The sequence below is a fragment of the Microtus pennsylvanicus genome, chromosome 3 (genome assembly GCF_037038515.1).
Source record: "Microtus pennsylvanicus isolate mMicPen1 chromosome 3, mMicPen1.hap1, whole genome shotgun sequence".
Classification (NCBI taxonomy): Eukaryota; Metazoa; Chordata; class Mammalia; order Rodentia; family Cricetidae; genus Microtus; species Microtus pennsylvanicus.
Window position 1 is genome coordinate 141,623,655 of NC_134581.1, and position 23,831 is coordinate 141,647,485.

Below are 23,831 nucleotides of genomic sequence, written 5' to 3' on the forward strand. Positions count from 1 at the left end.
GAAGTAGAGTCTGGCTTGATTTCCTTTCTGTCTTCTTTCCCCTCCTCCTACCCCCACTTTTTCCATCCATCAATTTCAATTTCCATTCAACGAATTTCTATACAGTAATCCAGTAGGACCGCAACCTCTCAGAAGTCCTTTCTCAGCTTCCCACTGTGTGAGACCGCCATGCCCTGTGGAGTCTGGGTTTTCTGCTCATTGCTCCTTTGTAGTTTCACTTTACCTATAAATATCAACTTTTAAAGACTTCCAATTTGTATCTGCTTAAAAAGGCCACCGCTTTCATAATTTCCAATGACGTTCCGCAATCTTTTTCCTTGTATCTATAGGGTTTGTCATTCTCTTTTGGGTCTTGAATTCAATCGTGAGCCAGATTATCAGATTCGTCCTGAGGATCGGACAAGTTAGATACAAGCCAGCTTGCTCTGTTGTGAGACCCTGTGTCTACATCAATAAAAATTCCCATTTCTTCCGTAATACATATTGTGAGATTTACTGTTCCGCTGCTGAGTTGCTGGCCGGAGCGGGCGCTGAAAAGCGCTGCCCCACCTCTCCACTTTCCAGTGCTCGTCCAGGGCGGGGCTGCGCAGGAGCGCTGCGCACCAGCTCTGTTGCCGGAACTGGCCCGAGCGGCCTGGACGTGCAGCCCCGCCCCCGCGGGTGGAAACAAAGGGGGCTCGGCGCGGGGGAAGAGGCGGAGCTCTCTGGCGGTCCTGTGTTTGGCTGGCTAGGTCTGTGCGGGCGTGGGGAGGGGCAGGCGTCCGGAATCCAGAGGTGGGAGACCTAGCGCCTGGTGTATCTCCTGCGCGCGCAGCGCTAGCTACTGCGCCGGCGCGGCCGATGCCGGTCCGCGAGCGCCGAGGCGGAGTGCAGTGGGGCGGGCGGGGCCCCCTCGTGCAGCTGCAGCTGGCGGGCGGGTCTCCGGAGACCGGGCGGTTGGGACGCTGGGCGGAGAGCATGGGGCTTCCGAGGCGCTAGCCGGCTGCTTCAGGGCTGGGCGTGGAGCCGTGGTTTCCTGGCGAGGCCCGTGTGATGGTGCCAGGAGGAAGGAAGCGCCGTGACAGCGCCTCAGTCGGAACCCAGGTTCCGGGGGCGAGGACGCCCGGGGACGGTGGCCCTGGCGAGCTGGCCGCGGGTGGGGCGAGCGGTCACAATAGGAGGCAGCGGCCCGGCCCGGAGCGGCGGGAGCAGCCCCGCAGGGCGGAGCCTCCCCTCGCAGGTATTGGCCGCGGAGGCCGTTGGCTTCCGCGTGAGGGCGGTACTGGCTGCGGGAAGTTGGGAGCCGGCGGGCCGCGCTTGGCGAACGTTTCCCCGGCAGCCCGGTGCTCTTTGTTCCCGCCGCGGCGGGGGACCGGCCCGCCCCTGCCTGGCCAAGACGCAGGTGAAATGATGTCACCTGGGAGAACGCAGAACCCGGTCGGAGGGGTCCTCTCTCGCGGCCTTCTGCCTCTGCGGGTTTCTGTGCGTTCTCCGTTTTTGTTCTCAGTGGATGGAAGTTTTTCATTTCAGGGCTGAAGAATGAGAGAGGTTGGTTTTGGAACGGGAGTTTTTCGGGTTGTTGAAGGCTGACCAAAGAGAACTTAAGTTATTTTCCTGTGATACGGCGTGGACAGCGCTTTTGTGTTGCTGAAATGGTGTGTGCTATTCAGTAAAGTTGAGCACCCTTGTTCTACCGAACATAAGAGTTGAATACTCAAATACGGTTATCGCTAGCATCGTATGAATTGCGATTAAGCGGTGAACATTGAAATGTATTTTGACGCTCGCACATAATAGTTTCTTACAATCTTTAAGCCTGCCGTTCTTCCTGTTTTCGCATAGTATTGTAGTAACATTTACCTACCAGTTTCTATAAATAGCAAACAGCTTTGTAAGTAGACTTTTAAGAATTCCAATCACATTTGAATCATAGCAAGTCGAAATAAAGTAAAATTTTGTTCATTTGGGGTAACGCTGTCTATTGGAGAAATCCAACTTATGAAAAAAACAAAAGATCAAAACGTGTCAGATCTGGTGCAGAAATGTGAAATACTTAAAAGACAACAATTTTGACAATTCTATCACTGAGTTGTACACTTGCTATAGAATATCTCCTGGTTTATAAATGTACTACTCTAATGTATTTTTCCTTTTGAAAACCTGCTCATCCTAAGCCTGTTCATATTTTTCGGTATGAATTACTCCTACAAGAACTGGAGAACTTAGAGGCTGCTTAGAACTTGTGGGCTTCATATCCTCTGTAGGTTAAGAAAGAATTGCAGTTAAATACCAGTGGTGTCTTAAAAGGTAGTTGTACACTTGTTAAAATTTATGCTCATCTTGATTTTTTAAAAAAATATTTTTTTTAAAACTAATAAAGGTATGTGGACAACCTACCCTAGTCTGTACTGTGCTTCTGCTCGGTGGGTTCTGGAAGTCGATAGGTTTGGGCCTTGACGGCAGGCGTCTTTACTTGCTGAGCCATTCCACCAGGCCCTATTCTAAACCACGTTGGCCAGTGTAAGTCTGGGTAGGTACAAAGGTGGTGGCGCACGCCTTTAATCCCAGCACTTGGGAGGCAGAGGCAGGCGGATCTCTGTGAGTTCGAGACCAGCCTGGTCTACAGAACTAGTTCCAGGACAGGCTCCAAAGCCACAGAGAAACCCTGCCTCGAAAAACCAAAAAAAAAAAAAAAAAGATTTCTTTACTTGAGAAGATTGAAACAAAGCTCTCCTAAGGGCCTTTGCAAGCATCCTAATGGGGAGCATAGATCTGTTGTCTCTCCCTCACCCTAAGCGTTGGGTAGGGCTTTTCATTACCTTGTGTTAGCATTGCCAGGCTGGCTGTGCTTGTATTTTTACTTAGGTTAAGTAAGGGAATGTGGGTGAGAAATCCTTAAAATAAAAATCTCAAAAATGGTTATATACCTGAGCAAGGTAGACACACGATTAGTCAAGATGTTTGTTGTTCCATCTGTTCTGCATTTTATGCTGCCTTTAGTTTGGTTTGGCAGTACTGTTTTGTAATCCCTTTTATTGAGAAGGTAGTTCTTGATTTGTTTGGATTGTCACATGGTGTCTAGGGCTCCTTACACATTTTCTGCTTGTTTTCCAATTAAATGCATGTATGAATATAGTTTGACTTCTGCTTCACTTCATCCGTAGCTAGCTTTCATTTTCTCTGCAGGGAACACAAGTGTTGTAAGTGTTCATGTGTACCATAGAGTTCTGGTTCTATCCCATCTGTCAGTAGGTATTATATCTATTATGACATTGTCTAAAGAAAATAAATGAGTGAATTCTGTGTAGTAAAGAGGAATTTAAGCAGATGAAGTCCAGGGATGATACAGGTGGTCTCATTTTCTCCCAGCTGGGCTGTATGTGTTTCTCTTCTCTCTCCCTTACTGTTGTGCTATGGAACTCTGGACCTGGGAAAGGAAAGGGAGCAGTCTTCAGTTCTTTTTACTAGCCTTAGTTTTGAATGCTCCCCAAAAGATGTAGATCCACTTAAGTTTGTCTTAATTCGAGAATGGGGATAAGTATTAACACATGAATTTCAGTGCTGAACAGCAGTGGTCACCCTCTCTGAAATGGGTTATTACCAGTTTTTACCCCAATTAATGCCTGGTGACTTAAAAAAATGACTCACCAAAACGTGCAGAGGTCAGAGGATAACCTTAGGTATTGATCCTTAACTTAGATCTTGAGACAGGGTCATTTGCACACTGCTTCGCACACCAGGCCACCTGGCTGAAGAGTGTCACAACTCTCCTGTCAGCTGCTCACTTCACCACAGAAGCACAAGGGTTACAGAAGCGCGCTGCTCTGCCAGGCTTTATGTGGGCTGTGGAATTGGAACTCAAGACCTCATGCTTATGTGGCAAGCACATTACTCACTGAGCCATGTCCTTAGCACTCCAAGTTTTTATTAGCCTATTTCATTCTAAACAAATTCATACCAAACTTGTGACAATTCAGAGAAGCTAATTTGATTAGTTTGGGAGATTATTCTTTCAGTCATATTCTGTGACACTTCTAGGTAATAGTGACACAGTGCTAAACACAATATATGTTTTCTAAACTAAAATTTATTTCAGATTTATGATGGTCCACGTATTTACCCATAATTTTTGTTTTGTTTTAATTCAACTTGTAAATTGAGACAAGGTCTCCTACAGATCAAACTGGCCTCATTTACTGTGTAGTTGGGGTTGTTTGCACTTCTGATCCCCCAGAGCTCTGCAGTTAGTTATGTGCCATCATGTGATGTAACATTTTATATTTCTATAATTTAAACCCCCCTTGCTTCAAAGCACATATTTTAGTTTCAGTATTTCTTGGTTTTGGCTTTTTATTCCATAATTTATTGCATTTATTTATGCAATTAATATATACATCAATGAATATGCTGAAGTTTAATTGAAAGGATTTCAGAAAAATCCAAGAAATAACAAGTGATTCAGGAAAGAAATTACAAAATACAAAGAAAGTACAAAATATCATAAAGTTTTTAAAAATTGCATTCATTTAACATGTATGTCTCACCTGTAATAGGATGCATATATGGATCCCAGGAACTAAACTCAGGTTTCAACAACCTAATTTGTTTTACACCTTATTTAGTACTATCCTGAATTGGTGTAGTATATATCCTTAATCCCAATTCTTAGGAGTCTGAGGCAAGATGATTGTGAGTTTAAGGCCATCCCTGTATTTAAAAAGAAAAAAAAAAGTCAGCCCAAAAGACTGTTGAATCTCTATTCATTTTATGAAAAACAAAACTAATGAAAGCTATCACTAGAAACAATTTTAGAAGAAATGGTGTCTGTTAAGTGTGTTAATCTCCAAGACAAGGATTAAATTGTTGGTTATTGATGTAATAACTATCAAACAGTAGGGCCCCATTAAACAGAAACTCATAAACTTCTAGTGCATTGATGCTTACCATGTAAACATTAGTCTTCCTTCCCAGTTGTTCTGTTAGTCATGGAGTTAGTTATGTGTAAACAAAAATTGAAAAAACAAGAAGGTTTGAGGTTGCAGATGTTCTCCCCTCTCCTGCACAGGGTCCTGTGCAGATGCATCCTGAACATTGTTACCAAATGTCAATAATGCTCAACAGTTGCAGACCAGACACAGACAGAATTGTATCCATTTAGGACTATGGTACAACCTTAAGGTTAACCAAGGAAAAAATCAGTGAAATTATGACTTTAACAGTTTTTATAAAGTAACAAGTTAATTTTTATATTGATTGATTGTTTTGTTTTCCAAGACAGGGTTTCCCTAGAACTCACTTTATAGACTAGGCTGGCCTTAAACTCAGAGGTCTGCCTGCCTTTGCCTCCCAAGTGCTGTGATTAAAGGTGTGAGCCACCACAATGTTGTTTTAAGGTCAGACTACAAGATAGGCTAATGAATTAATAGATTCTAAGGTTTGGTCTTTCTGAGGCGCATGACTTTAGTCAGTTCAGTTAAACCTGCTGTACAGTGTATAAAGATCAGAGAGCCTGCCATAGTTTGCTTCCTATCGCTGTGATAAACACCGTTACCAAAAGAACGATTTATTTTGTGTTTATAATTTATAGTCCATCATGAAGGGAAGTTAGGCGAGGAATCTGGAGGCAGGAACTGCAGTAGAAGATGTAGAACACTGCTTACTGTGTGCCCAGCCTGCTTGCCAGTGCGGTCCAGGACCACTGTCCAGGGATGGCACACTGCTTACTGTGTGCCCAGCCTGCTTGCCAGTGCGGTCCAGGACCACTGTCCAGGGATGGCACACTGCTTACAGCACGCCTCTTCCACGAAAGTGCCTTGCACAGTCTTTTAAAAAGTAAAAAAAAAAAGTATGTATTTGTTTTATTTATTTGAGATAGGGTCTCACTGTGCAGCTCTTACTAGCTTGGGACTCACTATGTCATGCTGGTCTTGAATACAGATCTTTCTGCTGTGTTAAAGGTGTGTACCACCATGCCCATCCTATAGGCCAATTTTATGGTACATTTTCTCTATTGCAGTTGCCTTTCCTAGATGAGACTCTAGCTTGTGTCCAGTTGACAAAAACTAGTCAGCACAGCACACAATTTCATTTCCTGGCTACTATCAGGTTGAGATTTTATTTTATTCCTATATTGTTTAAATAATGGTGTCCTTGGAGTGGGGAGGGGGCTCTGAGGAATCAGATGTAAGGTCCTGTATGTGCTAGGCAAATGCCCACCACTGAATAATATCCTAACCCTGTAAAATTTGAGGCAGGTGGATCTCTGTGAGTTCGAGTCCAGCCTGGTCTACAAGAGCTAGTTCCAGGACAGGCTCCAAAGCCACAGAGAAACCCTGTCTCGAAAAACCAAAAAAAAAAAAAAAAAAAAAAAAAAAAAAAGTCTTAGTTTATTCTTTCATGAGGAAAGTTGGAGTTATACATTTCATTCTAGTTGTGTACACTCAGATATACCACGTTAGCTTTCTGTTGCATTTATCTGATGACTTAGTTACAAAATCTGTTACTTTAAAATCAACTTTTGACAAGGCCAGGCATGGTGTCACAGGACTTTAATCTGAGATTTTGGTAGGCAAAGACAACAGGTCTCTGAGTTCAAGGCTAACATGGTCTACGTATGAGTTCTAAGAACAACCAAAGCTACATAATGAGATCCTGCCTTTAAAAATCAACTAACCAAACAAAAACCTTGCATGAGACGCCCTGGTATTAGTTAGCTACTGAGTCTTCTTATCTTACCTGGCTGGAGTTCCAATTCTTTAGTTTGAAATCATTGGTTGATAGAATGTGGTGTTCCCCATTTACTCGTTGTCAGTTGGTAACTTCTCCAGCCCCTAAGCCTGCTGTCCTCAGTTCCCTGCTCTGGCTCTCTTCTCTCTTATCCTCTCAGAGTGCTGATAGAGAGCTTCCTCTAATTGTCAGGCCCTCTTAGTGATGGTTTCCCTCCTGATTAACTTAAAGCCCCCTCTGGAATCTTAATTACTCTGAAAATTCAGCACTCCTACTTTGGTGCCTCTCCTCCCACCCCCATCAATAGAATCTGCTCTTGGTGAGAACTTACGGCAACATCTTATATAGAAAGTTTGCTTACCATATATAACCCACAAATAAAATGTTTCTATGAACTTACTCTGAAGGTCTGTGCTGGTTTTGAGCAAGCCCAGCAGGGTTTTAGCTTAGGTACTATAGGATTTGAGTATAACTCTTCCGTGTTGTTTGTCCTTTGTTTAGAGATAATGAAGTTTCTGACAGAAGGAGATTATTGTTAGTAGAAAAGATATACTTGAAAGCTATTGTAACAGCAGGAGCCTAGTTTTCTGTTTGTTTTACTTATAATTATTGGAAATGTTGTTGTTGTCTCTCCCCCCCCCCCCCCAACACAATTTCTCTTTGTACCAGCCCTGGCTGTCCTGGCGTGCATCACTACCACCCGGCTGGAAATATTTTTTAAATTATTTTTTGATGATTTATTATTTTTTATGTGCATTGGTGTTTCGCTTGTGTGTATGTCTGTGCTAGATCCTCTGGGAACTGGAGTTACAGACAATTGTGAGCTGCTGTGTGGGTGCTAGGAATTGAACCAGTGTCCTCTAGAAGAGCAGCCAGTGCTTTTTAACCTCTGAGCCATCTCTCCAACCCCTGATGATGGAAATCTTAAAATCTCCAAAGGATCAAAGAATGAAGAATAAAGCTGATTCTGATTTCTGTTTTACCAGCCAGGTTCTTGTACTTGTGATTTGTAAGACTGTTTGGGCATGATGAGGGTAAGTGAATAAAACGTGCTGCAGCTCGGAGCACTGCCTGCTCCTGCAGAGGACACCAGTTCGAAACCTAGTACCCATATGGCAGCTCACAACTCTTCAGGGGATCCAGTGCTTTCCAGGGGTATCTGGCATGTACGTGGTGCACAGACACTCACAGACAAAACATTCATTTTTTTAAAGGGGGAAAATGCTACATAATTTACTTACTGTGGAAATAAAAAGCCTAAGAGAATTATAAGTAGAGTACTAAACTGGCAGAAGAACAGCTCATTTAGGGAAGTTTGAAGTTTCTTACTGAATGATGATCAAGAATGGCAAATACACCTCTAATCTGCTTTGGACTTGTTTTGTTGTTGTTTTGGGAAAAGGAGTTGCTGTGTAAGACTGGTCTGGAAGCAGCCCTATCTCAGCCTCTAGAGTGCTGTGACGACAGGCACAAGCTATTTGCAAGGCTGAAAGAGCTTTCTTCTTTTGCTGCTGGAAATCAAATCTACCTTTTTACTTTCAGACCAGGTCTAGTCCAGTATTTGTTTGCTTTCCAGCATTTAACGCCATCTTGTAGTCACTACCCGCACCTGTTTTGTCATGCTCTTGTCACATGGATCTGGTGGTGGTAGTGGTGCACATTCAAACCGTGACACATGTGGAGGGATAGCTTCTCTTTCCCACCATGTGGGCTGCAAGGATCTAACTTGGGTCATCAGGATTGGTGCAAGGGCCCATATCCACTTAGCCATCTTGCTGGCCTTTGCATTTTTAATTAAAATAAACTCATTGGGGTTTTTAAAAATGCCTTTATAGCTTAGTTCCTTTAAGTAAGTAAGTAAGTGTGTGTGTGTGTGTGTGTGTGTGTGTGTGTGTGTGTCTGCCTTAGCATTTGGAGGACAGAAAAACATTCCGGCAGTACATAATCATAAAGGTAAAGAACATTAGCAAATCATGTTTGCAATACAGAGATAAACTAGTTTCTGTCCAAAAACATTTTGTGTAGTAAACTAACAAGTACTCTCTCCTAACTTGTGGGTGGTGGTAGTGGGTCTTCGGCAGTATTTTTCTTCTTACCACTAGATAGAATTGTGTGTCAGGTTTCTAACACCAACAACAGAGTTAGAGGCGGGCTAGAGAAGACATTCAATGTCATGTTGTCTGCTTTTCTAGCTAGCATCTTCTTTACCGCTCACCAGACTAAAAATGTCAGTTTCTGTGCTACCCTGCTCTCTGCCAGTTACCAGAGCATAGCACTTGGTGTCTACTGTTATCAAAATACTTGCTATACAATGATTTGTTTCTTTTTCTTCCCCCCTTTCTTCCTCCTTTTATAGCATACTCTTCTTGAAGGTAGGAAACTATGCCTTTCTTTTTGTTTAGTGCCTGTCACCAAGGAGATTCTTAAATCTAACACTGAGGGAAGGAATGAGGCAGTAACTGTAAAACCCAGACAGTATTGAGCACATGGTTGTTAGTGTGAGGACAGGCAAGACCTTAAACTTGGAGTCCCCAAGGAGAATTTCACTGTCACAGCATAGTGGAAGAGTGTCATGGTTCTAAACGCTACAGATTAAGTATCACACAGGTTTAAGGGTGTTTAATCCACAGTCTAGCATTAAGTGGTAGTTGTTTACTTTCAGGCTTATGAGTTTATCTTTGGTTCCTTAGCAAAGCTACTAGTTTTCTGTTTTTGTTGTTTGTCCTTTTGTTACTGTTTGAGGATCTTTCTTCTTTCTTTTTTTCTTTTTTCGGTTTTTCGAGACAGGGTTTCTCTGTGGCTTTGGAGCCTGTCCTGGAACTAGCTCTTGTAGACCAGGCTGGTCTCAAACTCACAGAGATCCGCCTGCCTCTGCCTCCCGAGTGCTGGGATTAAAGGCGTGCGCCACCACCACCGCCCAGCTTCTTTCTTTCTTTCTTTCTTTCTTCCTTCCTTCCTTTCTTTCTTTCTTTCTTTCTTTCTTTCTTTCTTTCTTTCTTTCTTTCTTTCCTTCTTTCTTTCTTCTTTCTTATCTTGAACAGGATCTTGATTTCTAGGTCAGGCTAGCTTAGAATTTGGAATATTCTTGCCTCAGCCTTCTTAGTATTGAATGAACAGAGCTAGTTTGTTGAATAGAGTGGAGATGCTAGCCTCAGTTCAACAGAAGATTACTATTTATGTGTTGTACAGTCTTACAGCCATAAATCTTGTCAAATCTTTCTCAACATGGTCACTTATAAGGTCAACTAAAAGTTGTAAAAATACATTGAGAAGAAAAATACAGTCTAGGCAGACATTCATCACTATACTTAGGTGATTTTACCTCAGGTCTTCTTACCATGAAACCTGATCATTAGGGTTTTAGAGTTAATACCAGCGAAAGGGATTATCAGTAGAAATTTGAGAATCAGGGACTTAGATTCCTGAGCTGTAATGTTTTTATCCTAAGACTTTTTGTGTGGGAAACTCCTTTACTAGAGGCAATCTCTGCCTGCTGTATATTTTGATGTTTAAAGTTACTTTTTTCCTTAATCTCTCTGCTGATAGAATTATTAGATACCACAAAACTCAGACTGTCCTTCATAGGCTTGATTCTCCATATTGGTATGGTTAGCCATGAACTATCCTTTTCTTCTCCCTCTTTTTCCCAGATATCTCCCGGGGCCAATTCAGCACCTCTGCCTGGCCATCCTAACAAGGGGATTTGTGAAAGGGTGAGACTTCAGAGCCTGGTCCCTCTTCTCCCAAGTGATCAGAACACTACCGTTCAAGAGGATGCTCACTTCAAAGCTTTCTTCCAGGTTCTTATATGTTTACCCTTCCCTTACACAGAGCTGAGAATCACACATTCTAACTTGTTTCTCGGAAGACTTAAACAGACATCTCAGTAGCCTCTTTCTTTCTGTTGTGTGTGGGAATAAACGCTCTTCTTAGAGGGCTTCTTCGGTGCAGCTTTCAGACAGCTTTTCTGAAAAATGTCTTCTCTTGAGCTACCTCTGCTCATTATTTGACCACTTAATATTCTGTTTGGAAAAAAATCTTTTTTGTCTTAATAATTTGTCCAAGTCATTCAGTTTCTGTAAGAAAATATAGAAGGCAAAGCCCAGCAGAGGTAGACAGATCTCTGTGAGTTCAAAGGCAGCCTAGTCTACAGAGTGAGTTCCAGGACAGCTAGGGCTGTTACACAGGTAAACCCTGTCTCAATATAATAGGAGATACTAAAATACGTAAGGTGTGTAGGAAAGGAAAAAAATGAAACACGTATTTTAAGCCATTGCTACTTATTTGCTTAGTGCCCAGAATTTTATAGTGATACATATTTCTAAAAGAGTACATTTCTGTATCTCTTGGTATCTACAGCTAAAAAATATTTTGATGTTAAAAATTTTAATATAAGGTGAAAACCAGTGTACATATTTTAAAACCATCATTAGATTAACAAGATTGCTTGTATCTGCTCATACCAATCACTGGCTTCTGAATTTTGACTCTATATTCCTGGGGAAGCATGCTTTAATAATGGAAATCAGTATTACTGATTTCAAAATAAGCCACACTTACAGATTAGCTTTTGAATGGTAGGTGTGTGTGTGTGCGTGCGTGCGTGCGTGCGTGTGTGTGTGTGTGTGTGTGTGTGTGTGTAAAAAGCCTGACTGGAGTATTAACATAGTTGATGGCCAAGTATTAATAGAAGCTACTTTTTTTTTCTTTAGAAGTGACAGGTTGGCACCTGGAGCTGGTAAAGGAATACATTGTTTGACATGTGTTAGTTCTGTCAGTACCTGTAGGTAATCCAGGATATTTCACTCTGGTATTCCTTTTAGAATTTGTGCTGGATTCTCTATGTTTTTAACTCTAAGAATAAGCTGGGCACCTTGTTCTAGGTAAGGAAATAAGCTTTAAAAAGTTCACCAAGGTGCACATTTTATTAGATCAAGGGACTCCTCAAATTCTTGCTGTGTCATGTTTTCTATATTATACTACCTTTAAATATCTACATGCATGTCTCTAAATACATTTTGTAAGTATTTAACACAACTGTTTTAGGAGGTGTAATTGTCTCTGAAGTGAATGGCATATTGACTACCATGTTAATGACAGAATTATCTGTACACAGAAGTTCAGTATTATTAGTAGGTGGCTAATACTTAAGAAATTTAAAGCCAGGCTTGATAGCAAAGCACCTTCAACTCCAGCACTCCTGAGGCTAATGGATGTTGATTTCTACAGGTTGAAGAAGAGTCTGGGACAGCCAAGGCTACATAGAGAGACCCTGTCTCAAAAAACAAACAAACCAAACCTGAAGAAAGGAAAAGAACTAACTTAAGGCTGGGCATGGTCTCACATGCATTTAACCCAGTTTGGGAGGTAGAACCAGACAGATCTCTAAGTTGGAGGACAGCCTGGTCTATATAGTGAGTTTTAGGTCAACCAGGGCTCTTCTCTATCAAAAACAAAAACAAACAACAGCAAAAAAAACCCCTCTACATCATACACTTAATTTAGCTAATGAGTGTCATTTTTTAGTTCCAACTGTACTTCTCCCCGAAACAGCCTGACTTGCTGCAGACATTACTCAATATTCTCAGTGTTGAGAGTGCTTCCTGTTCTTATGAATAGTGGAGTTTGGATCTCAACACCCACTTAGGACACAAATGCTTGTAACTCTAGCTGTTAGGGATCTGAAATCCTGTTCTGGCCTCCTAAAGTACCTGCATATGCGCACAAATAAATATAAATAAATTATGGTTATCTAATGGGAAGGAAATCCTCAGAAAGTCATTCCCTGTGGTGAGTTGTTGGTCTTTTTCTGGTACTGCCATCAGTTCTGGACCCTCACCAAAACTTTTCTCGGATGTCCTGCTGTTGTCCCAGTCATGGAGATCTATGGTTGTGGTTCTGTAGGACCAGTCCCTTCACGTGCTCTAGCAAGTCGTAGATGGGGTAGATGTTGGGGTGGACCAGCTCAAAGGCCTCTACTGGGACCACCAAAGGGTGGTAGCTGAGTTGGTCAGTTCAGGCCTCTACTGGGACCACCTTCTTTGTAACTTTTATTTTGTCCTCGTTCTAAAAGTTTTTTTTTATTAAAGATTGATTTGTGTGCATGTGTGTAACGTGGATTCCAGTTGGTTTTAATAAAAACTCAGAGTCAGCTATCAGGGGTTAATGCTGAAGATCAGAGAAGCAGAGCAACCAGCCACTGGAAAATTCTTAGCTCTACCAATGCTCAGATCAGAGGTGATCCTGTCCTCAGACTGACTGCTTTAGACTACTGCCTCAGACTGCATCTGAGCTCCTGTCTTCTCTCGCCTTATATTCCTCTCTCTGCCCAGCCATATCCCTCCTGTCTCCACCTCCCTAGTGCTGGGATTAAAGACACGGAACTCCCAAGTACTGGGCCACCACCACCCAACCTATAGTGGCCTAGCTCTACACTCTGATCTTCAAGCAAGCTTTTATTTGTTAAAACACAAACAAAATATTACTACATGTATGCTTGCAATTGTGTGCATGTGTGTATGTACACCTGTGAGCACATGAACAGCCCTTCCCTTGGAGCCATGACAAGGTTGTGATCCACCTACCTGGGTAATGGGAGCCAAACTCTGGAAGAGCAATATGTTCTCTTAAGTGCTAAGCCATCTCTCAAGCCCTGCCTTCCTTTTTGTTTGTTTGTTGGGTTATAGTTTGTTAAAATTTTGAGACAAGGATTGCTGTATTGTTCAGGCTAGCTTTGAACTTGTGATTCACCTGCCTCTGTTGCCAGATTCAACCATTTTTTTTTTCTTTCTCTCAAAGTCCCCCTCTGTTTCTTAGGTCAAGTTCCCATTTTCCAAGAACTCTCCTGTAGCCTTCTTTAGGCATAACATACTTATTTTTACTGCAAGCATGGAGTTGAATATATGGTTCATTGTTAAAGCAATTTAGACGGGCAGTGGTCGCGCACACCTTTAATCCCAGCACTTGGAAGGCAGAGGCAGATGAATCTCTATAAATTCAAGGTCAGCTATGGTATACAAGAATGAGTTCCAGGACAGCTAGGGCTGTTACCAATAAAAACCCTGTCTTGAAAACAAAAACAATTTAGCAGAGAATATTACTCTGATTCCTTTCTCTTGTTTCTGACAGTTCTCACTAGCCTGGAGACAAGGAGACTAGCTTGGCAGGGGCACCAGCGATGTACCTGTCTAGGCCTTCCAGGCACTGGAAGTGCACACATGTTCATACTTCCCCTCTTAAAATAGTTCTGGGGCTCATACCCAAGTCCTAAGGCTTTTTTTTAGTGACTGGGCTGTGTCCCTAGCCTGCCACCAGTGTCAGTGAGCAGAAAGCTTTTGTCTTGTGTTGACACAGAGTTCAACCTTATTCCTCTAGTGCCTTGCACCTTATCTCTTGATTTAGAATCTTGGTGGCTTGGAGCTCATCACAGTAGGAACCCTCCTGTCTCTGTCCATTCTCCAGTGCAGGAATCAGCCTTGCTTTTTAGTGCATTTTGTGGATAGAGCTCAGGTCCTTAGACTTCCATGGCAGGTGCTTAACCTACTGAGTCATCTCCCCTCCTGCTTCCTGTTTATTTTGTTTGTTTTATACTACACCTTTTAGTTGCAAACAAACAAAAAACCCCATGATTCAGAATTTTTGTGTCATTGTTGACTTTATTTTATAATTAAGGAATATTGTGTATGTCTTATGTGATTGATAACTAGGGCTGTGTAATGAACTTTCTCAAGAGTATCATAACCATCAAAATATAACCTGTCAAGTGTGAAAGAATAATTTAATACACCATGTATAAATAAGGGATAGTTGTCTTTCAGTTAGCCTCACTGAGAAAAACATATTTAAACATATCTGAGCATAATTTGATGTAAGCTTGTAAAGCATTAATGAGATATTCTGTAGCGGTTATTTTGTAAACTTTATTACTATCTGAAAATTTCCTGCTTTCCCGGGCTTATGTTTTCATTCACCTCAAAATGGATAACAAAAATAAATGTTACCCTTTACTGGCAAATTGCTTTTATAGTCTGCGTTATTTTTCTGCAGCACTTACATTTATGTAAGGTGGATAAAATTCAGTGAGTTTGTTGTCCCTGGAGTTTATTCAGTTGGCTTTTTTTTGGGGGGGGGGAAAGATGAAATGAGAAACCTCATATTTTGTTAAAGAGAAGACTTGTAGAAAAAGTCTGGGAGTTTGAAGAATTAGAGACTTTTAGATCACGCTGTGCTTGGTCTAAGATGAAATTCTGATTCTCTTGTTGCTACAGCAAAACACCCGACCAGTCCCGCAGGGAGGCAGATTTTTAGCTCACAGTTTGAGGTCATGCTCCATTGTGGCAGTGGGAACAGGGAGCAGAGGGGTGCCTCACATTAAAGACGCAGAGACGAGTGTTGCTCAACTTTCTTGGTTCAGTCTAAAACACCAGCCCATGGACTGGGGCCACCATTTTTAGGATGGATCTTCTTGCCTCAGAATCTCATTTAGAAAAAGACATGTTCACAGGCTGAGTCAATGGTTACTCTCTTCCCCTTCATGTTGACAGTCAAGGTGAACTTTTACACCTCTCCCAGAACAGGCTGATTCCTTCCTCCTTTGGAATGACATCTTTGATAAGTGCAGTGGTTGCTAAAGTCAGGCACATTTTAGTCCTCAGGTAGAACCTGGGACCTGCTTCTGCTTCTCTTTGATATTCATTGTTAAAATACATCTATACCCTCCTGCCTTCTTTCTTCCCTTGATTCCTAATCTGTACCCCTGTTCTGTGCAGTAGAGATAGTAACTGTGACTTAACATCTTAGACATTTAAATTGTTGACAACTGGTACATTGAAAAGTTAGCTCACTGTTATAGTAAAGAATTCTCCACCTGAGAATTCAAAACAAAATTTTCTTTAAAAAGACGGTCCCATCTATCTGAATTCAGTGGTTGTTGAGTTTGGTTCTATCAGCGTCAAATATTACTGGGACTCATATATCAGAAATAGTGATTCATGCTAGGTAGGTGGGGCACACCTTTTTAATTCCAATGCTCAGGAGGTAGAGGCAAGTGGATTTCTGTGGGTTTAAGGCTAGCCTGGGTTACTTAGACACTGTCTTCAAAAACAAAAACATCTGTACTGAGGCACCACATAAACTGGGCCTTTAACTCCAGCAGTCAGGACAAGGTGGCAAGAGGATTAGAAATTCCAAGTCACTCTTAGCTGTTGGGCAAGTTGGAGGCCTGCCGGGGCTACTGGCAGAATCTTGCCTTTGTGTGTGTTGTTGGGGATTCTCAATATAATAAAAGGCTTTCTTAATAAAATTAAAACAAGTATATTTAAATAATATCATTAAGAGAATATAGGCTGGTGATAGTTTGGTGATACGCCTACTAAATAATTTGGAATGGTCAAATTTAACCTTTTAGCATTTATTATTTTTTTTAGAGATATGGTTTCATGTAGCATAAACTGGCCTTGAACTCACTCTGTAACCAAGGATAACCTCAGGTTATCAATCTTCTCCTTCATCTCCCAAATTCTAGAGTTACATTGTAGGCTCAGCTCCATTTATTAATTTGCTTTGTCCCTAAAATTAGCTGGTTTCTTATCTCTTTCAAAGTATGACATTGGGCTAGAAAGATGGCTTACCAGTCGAAAGCACGACATAGCTGCCAACCATTTGTAACTCAAGTTCCAGAGGACCTGATGTCCTCTTCTGCTCTGCACAGGCGTTGAATGCACTTGGTGCATAAACACTCAAGCATAGCATTCATATAATAAAATTAAAATGTAGTATGTATTCCTGTATATTTTGCTAATGTTTGATGTATTTGTGTTCCCCACAATTTATTTTGTAAACCAACTAAAAGTACTCCAATGCCTAATAATTAGAACTTAGGAATGTATATAGAAATAGGAACAATTCTTCTAAAAACAATAAACCTGTCAGATTTCAGCTAATTTTGAATTTTGTCAGTTTTGGTGAGACTTAATTGGGAAATTGATTGGCTGGGGTAATCCTGGAGTTAGTAGCAGTTACATGGTCATATGAATTGTATAGCTATAAAGCTTATACTGTAACCTTTGAACATTGGAGGATACTTCCAAAGTGCTATGTCATTCTAAAAAGAATCAATTGATCTTAATCAGTTGACTCTGCGTAATATAAACTTCATTTTGTCCATGTAACTATCACAGAAGTAACTGCAGTAGTCCCAACAAGAGTGGTAGAGGTTTGTGATTAGCATTGTGTTCGGCTCCTACTCGGGAAGAGGGCAAGGCCTCTCCCTAAGCAAACTTGTTGTCACTAAAGGATAATGGCGTTTCTCCGGTGGGTCAGGAATTCTAGAAAGTCAGGTACTATAAAAGTTAGCTGCTCTGTTGTGTAGACTTAATATGTTGTTATCTAATATGGTGGTTTTTGAAACACTTCATTTTTCATTTGTATGTATTTACTGTGCAATCCCTGCCCCTACATTTCTTAAGTTAGGATTTTTAATTTGGGTTGATAGTGCAATGTATAGCCTTGATTTTTTTTATGACAAATACAGTTTGGAATATGTATTGCGTGCATATGGAGTAATGTAAAATTCTGACATGGTTTTATTCAGTTGGTCATTTTTGTTGCATCGGCAGAGTGAAGATAGTCCAAGTCCTAAGAGACAGCGCCTCTCTCATTCAGTCTTCGATTATACATCCGCATCACCAGCTCCCTCACCACCAATGCGACCATGGGAGATGACATCAAATAGGCAGCCCCCTTCAGTCCGACCAAACCAGCACCACTTCTCAGGGGAACGATGCAACACACCTGCACGCAACAGAAGAAGGTTAGTCGTGTGCTGTATTTCTTTACTTTTCTTCCCCTGGTGGGTTTGTGTAAGCATATTTTTAGTGTCAGCATATTTTTGTAGACATTTCATAAATATCAGTACATGCACGTGTGTATATTCATGTATAAAATTATTAAAAGTTGGGCTATCTTAGGTTAGAGAGAGTTGATTAAGCTCTGTAGTAGTAGGTAACAAGACTGAAAGAGACTAAAGTTATTTAAAGTCAACCTATGCTAGTATATACAAATTAAACTAGCTTATAATTTAGGACTGATTATGAAGCTAGATTATAGCTTAAAGATAGATTATTTACCCAGTATCCACAAAAGTCCTGCACTCAGTAGCCCCCAACACACACTTCTTCTTATGCGCTAGTCTGCAATCAAGATAACTGAGAAATGGGTTCTATACTTCTGCCCTTTCCAGTGTTCTGTCATTTAAGAGCGTGACTACCAGGCAAATTATTTTATAGCTATTAAATATAAGTATGTAGAAATAGGATTGTCTATAAATGTTATAGCTTACATACCTGGCTGTAGATAGTTTTTCCTATTTTATGGTGAACTGTTAGTTGTGCGTTCAGAACGTGGAAAAAAATGTACAATCAAAAGGATAACATGAAACAACTCCTAGGTTAAAACTGGCCTCTCATAAACTGCCCACCCACACCATGCCTTGCCTTTTTTTTCCCAAGGAAATAAATTGGTAGTTTATGGATCTCCTGTTCATTGTGGTTTTGAATATATATTCCTTTTTTGTTTTGTTTTTTATTGTTTTTGTTTGTTGTTATTTTGAGACAGGGTTTCTCTGTGTAGCCCTGGCTGTCCTGGATCTCGCTCCAATCTGCCTCTGCCTCCCCAGTGTTTGGATTAAAGGTGTGTGCCACCACTGCCCAGCAACCTATATATATTCTTAAGCAATACAGTTTGGGATTTTGTTTTCATTTAGATGTATTAGTCTTTGGCTTTATTAAGCGTCTTGTGTTTAATGTTGAACATTTATTTTTTTACTGTGGTATAATCTTACATTAAAGCATGATAATTTATCCACTTACTATTGGTTAATAGCCATATCTAGGTCATCATTATTACTGGAAAGAGTACTATTGGAACCTTTGCATACACATCTCATTTGAATGTGCAGAAGTTGTTCCAGATAAAAACCTAAGATAGGAAGTGGATGTCAGGATGTGTTTACAGATGATACTAACTAGATTTTGTTTGTAAATTTGCAAAAAGAACCATGCTCTTCACTCATGGAGGAATAAGGGACACTTCGCACCCATAAAACAACAGTATGAATCACAACCCAGCAAATAAATACCCATGAGTCCACATTGAGGATAAACTACTAAGTAAATGATGAGAAGAAAGTGCTGACTTGGGCTGCCAAGATAGCTTAGGACATAAGAGTGCTTGTTGCCGAATCTGACAGCGTGAGTTTGAGCCCCGGACTCACTTATTAAAAGGAAAGCACGAACTCACGAAGGTCGTCCTCTGATCTGCACAGACACACCACAACATGCATCACCGTCCCCAATACCCCATAAAAAGTGTAAAATAAGAGGGATGGTAACTTTTTCTTATGGAATAATTCTGTTAATAAGCATAGAAATGAGGGTAATAAAAAAATCCCTGTCAGAGTAACATAGTGATTCCTGCAGATCTATGCATGTTAAAATTGACTGGTGAATTTATATTTAAATTGGTCAGTTTTTAAAATTGATTGGAAGCCATAGCACTTATTTAATTTCTTAGCTTACCTTAGCATATATTATTTATAGGTAATAGATAATACAGAATCCTGATTGCTAAACATTATAGTAATGACCTTCTTTTTGGCATTTACCTTATTTTAGTCCTCCCGTCAGGCGTCAGCGAGGAAGAAGGGATCGTCTGTCTCGACATAATTCCATTAGTCAAGATGAAAACTATCACCATCTCCCTTATGCACAGCAGCAAGCAATAGAGGAACCTCGAGCCTTCCACCCTCCGAATGTATCTCCCCGTCTGTTACATCCAGCTGCTCATCCTCCCCAGCAGAATGCAGTCATGGTCGACATACATGATCAGGTACAGTAACAGAATTCCCTGGAAATACCAAGAGTAGAAGTTTGTAGTTTTCAAGGGAATTCATTGATTTTTGTTGTAGGTTTCTTTAATTCCTGAAATGTAGCTATTTAAGTTCCCCATTCCTTTTAGTAAAAGAAATTTAACATAATGAGAGACTAACTTGGGCTACATAAGACTTGGGTTTCAAAAAGAAAATGTGAAGGAAGTACATTGTGAAAATTTATATAGCAGATGGGGATCAATACATGTTTGTTTGGGCAGGGTCTCATTTATCCCAAGCTGTCTTTTTTAATATACTATATATGTAAAAAAAATGACCTTGAATTTCTGATCCTCTTATCTCTACCCCCCAATGCCATGATTACATGTTTGAGCCACAATGCCTAGTTTATGTGGTGATGGGGTCAAACCCAGGAATTCATAATATGACAAGTACCATACTAACTGAGCTGCCTCTCCAGGCCCTCAAATGTTAATTTTTAAAATAGGTCATGTTTTCTCAAAAGTTTTACTTTTCTTTCCTAAAAGCTCCATCAAGGAACAGTTCCTGTCTCCTACACAGTAACCACGGTGGCGCCCCATGGGATTCCACTCTGCACAGGTCAGCACATCCCTGCTTGCAGTGCACAACAGGTCCCAGGATGCTCTGTGGTCTTCAGTGGACAACACCTCCCTGTCTGTAGTGTGCCTCCTCCAGTAAGTCTGGGCCTTTATTCTCACTCAATCTTACTATTTAAAATAGCATGCCAACTGGGTTTTGTTTATGACTTAAAGTTCAGCAGTCCTCCCTTAGGATGGCTAACAGATACGATTTAAGAACTGTCTTAGTAGGTTCACTTGCAAGTAAAACGTTTAATTTTACTGTAATAAAAATCTCAGCACAGGGCTGGAGAGATAGCTCAGAGGTTAAGAGCATTAGCTATTCTTCCAGAGATCCTGAGTTCAATTCCCAGCAACCACATGGTGCCTCCCAGGTACCTATAATGAGATTTGGTGCCCTCTACTGGCATACAGGGCATACATGCAGGCAGAATACTGTATTCATAATAATAAATCTTTAAAAAAAATCTCAGCACAATTATAGTGACCATTAAATAATTAGCTTTAAATTATGATGTATTCTATTTAGTGGTTAAAATATATCCATTTACAGTGTCTTAAACCCTATTTCTTCCTATATATAAACAACAATTAATCCTTAATAAAGATTGACTTTAGACTTAGTAATGTGATATTCAGCAGTTGACATTCTTAGCCCTTACTTCAGTGGGCTTCAGTGGGCACTCTTGAGAGCCTGTTTTGTTTTTCACCATGAAAAATCTGTTAATGAAAATGCTATTATCCCAATTTCTATAAACTTGATCTGGAAGGTAAAATTAACTTGCTTAGCGTCATAGAGATAATGAGATTCAGACAGCTAATTTTCCCTCTAACGCTATATATTCTATCTTGTAATATTTTGACTCCAAATATTAGAAAACAATGAAGGTCGTTTTGATCAGGAAAGCGCTTGGGAATACTGAGTATAAATTTAATCCCCTGGCCGGGCGGTGGTGGTGCACACCTTTAATCCCAGCACTCGGGAGGCAGAGGCAGGAGGATCTCTGTGAGTTTGAGGCCAGCCTGGTCTACAAGAGCTAGTTACAGGACAGGACCCAAAAAAGCTATGGAGAAACCCTGTCTCGAAAATTTAAAAAAAAAAAATTTAATCCCCTGGTCTGCCTGGGAAGTTAAAGCTCACATACATGTGTCAGTGACAGTTTAGCAATTAATTCAGTGACCCAAGCTGGTCCCTGAAGAGCAGAGTGAAGGATTGATGAGATGGTTGTGAGGAAGAGGCCCTTTGCCTGCATAGCACTCCCTCTCCTTCATTTCATTCAATTAGAACAATTATATAATACAACTACACTGTTTACCATTCTTACTGATAGATGCAGAAATATTCGAGTACTTACTATGAGTTTTGGGAGGTGTGGTAATTTGATTCATACCTTTGTCAAGAAAATTGTATATTCTAACATTTTTAAACTAAAAGTAATGCTTTTCCCTTACAGATGCTTCAGGCCTGTTCGGTTCAGCACTTACCAGTACCATATGCTGCGTTCCCACCCCTTATTTCTAGTGATCCATTTCTTATACACCCTCCTCACCTTTCTCCCCACCATCCTCCTCACTTGGCACCGCCAGGCCAGTTTGTCCCTTTCCAGACACAGCAGTCACGATCGGTAGGTACTTCTAGTCATGTTTCTGGTTTTCCTGGGGTGTTTAAGTTTGGTTAATTAGTTTAGTAAGTGTAAGTAATTGCCATTTAAGCACTGTGACTTTGGTATTCTTTTTTTTTTTTTTTTTTTGCTTTTTTCGAGACAGGGTTTCTCTGTGATTTTGGAGCCTGTCCTGGAACTAGCTCTTGTAGACCAGGCTGGTCTCGAATTCACAGAGATCCTCCTGCCTCTGCCTCCCAAGTGCTGGGATTAAAGGCATGCACCACCACCGCCCGGCTAACTTTGGTATTCTTAAAGCTCTTAAAGAATTAAAGAAACTTATAGGTAAATAAATTAGTTTAAACATACTTTAGAATTAGCTTATTTTTTCTTAGTTTAGTATCACTTAACTAAGTGAAATTTTATTGTTTCTGCATATCTGCAGTCTTTCAGGCAGCTCAAAGCAAAGTTCCTACCTAATTGGTTCTAGTTTTTCCCATTTTATATAGTCTATGATTTTTAAGTCTATTGTGTGTGTACATTCTGTAGTTGGGGGTGGGGTGGGCATGGCATGTGTGGAAGTCAGGACAACTCTGGAGTGGTTTTCTTCCACCTTTTATGTGCATTCTAGAACTGAAGTCAGTTTGCTGGCATTGCTCAGTAAGCAACAGCACCTCCTGAGCCATCTCACTGGCCGCTAGCATGTATTTCTCACCTGAAAAATAGAACCCTTATAATTGTCAGTACTTACTGTTTTAGAAAGGGGGGAGGAGAGATAGGAGAGGCTCTGTGTGTTTGTGTGTGTGTCTGTGTGTGTCTGTGTGTCTGTATCTGTCTGTCTGTCTGTCTGTCTGTCTATGTACAGCATGTGTGCAGGTGCCTATAGAAACCAGAAGAGGGCATCAGATCCTCCTGGAGCTGAAGTTTCCGTTTGTTGTGAACCACCCAATATGGTTCTGAATTCTGCCTGAATTCTGCTTGTCAGAGCAACAACCTCTTAGCCATCTCTGCAGCCCCAAAGAGCTTTCTTCTCTTCCTCCCTCTTCCCCTTCCTTCTTCTCTTCACCTCCTCCTCCTTCTTCCTCCTCCCCTCTCCTCCCTTTTTTCTCTTCTTTTTTTCTTGGCCTGTATGTTTTGTTTTTTTTTTGGTTTTTTTTTTTTTGTTTTGGAACAGAGTCTCCTTTAACCCAAGTTCATGAGACCTTGTATTCTAGAAGCTTGAAACGAGGCCACCTATTTTAAGTTTAAGAAAAACACACTACATGGTATGAAGTACAATGTGCTTTGTAGTCGTTGTTGACTTAGTGTGTCCCAGGCTGTCCTTAGTTTTCCTGTCTTCACCCCAAGTGTTAAGATTATAAGTATATGCAGGGCAGTAGTGGCGCACACCTTTAATCCCAGCACTCGGGAGACAGAGGCAGGCGGATCTCTGTGAGTTCGAGACCAGCCTGGTCTACAAGAGCTAGTTCCAGGACAGGCTCCAAAGCTGCAGAGAAACCCTGTCTTGAAAAACCAAAAAAGAAAAAAAAAATTATAAGTATATGCTACCATGCCCAGCCACAGTATACTTCAAAAATTAAGAATGTCAGTTTTGTAAATAAGAATACTAATTCATATATTATCTAAAAATCACATGTTGATTTGACACCATGACTTTTGTAGTAGAGTGAATTTGTATAGCGTACCCCACTGTTCCTGCTTCTGAATTATACACACACCATATGCTCGTTCATCAGGGAGGCTCAGTGTCTGAGAATTCTCTGTTGATCAGGGTGTTATGACAGCTCAAACTTGAACTTCCGTATAATTGACTTTTTCCCCTCCCATTTTAAAATTTAGAGATCTTAAAGGACATGTGTACTATAATGGGTCACAGAAATACTTAATGTATAATTAACACAAACTAAAAATCAAGGTAGGAAACGTCCACCTGTTTTTGTTGGTTTGGTTGATTGGTTGGTTTGGTTTTTCAAAGCAGGGTTTCTCTGTAGCATTGGAGCCTGTCCTGGAACTAGCTCTTGTAGACCAGGCTGGCCTCGA

At 40.9% G+C, this 23,831-nt stretch overlaps 1 protein-coding gene across 9 annotated transcripts in view; it reads left to right on the forward strand.

Annotated features, from left to right (window-relative positions):
• Rnf38 (ring finger protein 38) overlaps positions 1 to 23,831 on the forward strand; it is a 91,831-nt gene that overhangs the window by 55,218 nt on the left and 12,782 nt on the right. For 2 of the 9 annotated variants that reach the window (XM_075967323.1, XM_075967322.1), the window contains exons 3-7: positions 10,356 to 10,505; positions 17,322 to 17,515; positions 19,377 to 19,590; positions 20,119 to 20,286; positions 21,645 to 21,815. In XM_075967323.1, coding sequence (XP_075823438.1) covers positions 10,356 to 10,505; positions 17,322 to 17,515; positions 19,377 to 19,590; positions 20,119 to 20,286; positions 21,645 to 21,815 — 897 coding nt within the window. Of the gene's footprint in view, positions 1 to 599; positions 732 to 1,037; positions 1,220 to 1,260; positions 1,528 to 10,355; positions 10,506 to 17,321; positions 17,516 to 19,376; positions 19,591 to 20,118; positions 20,287 to 21,644; positions 21,816 to 23,831 lie in introns of those variants that run through there. The other 7 variants (XM_075967321.1, XM_075967329.1, XM_075967328.1 and 4 more) reach the window with 6 other exon arrangements.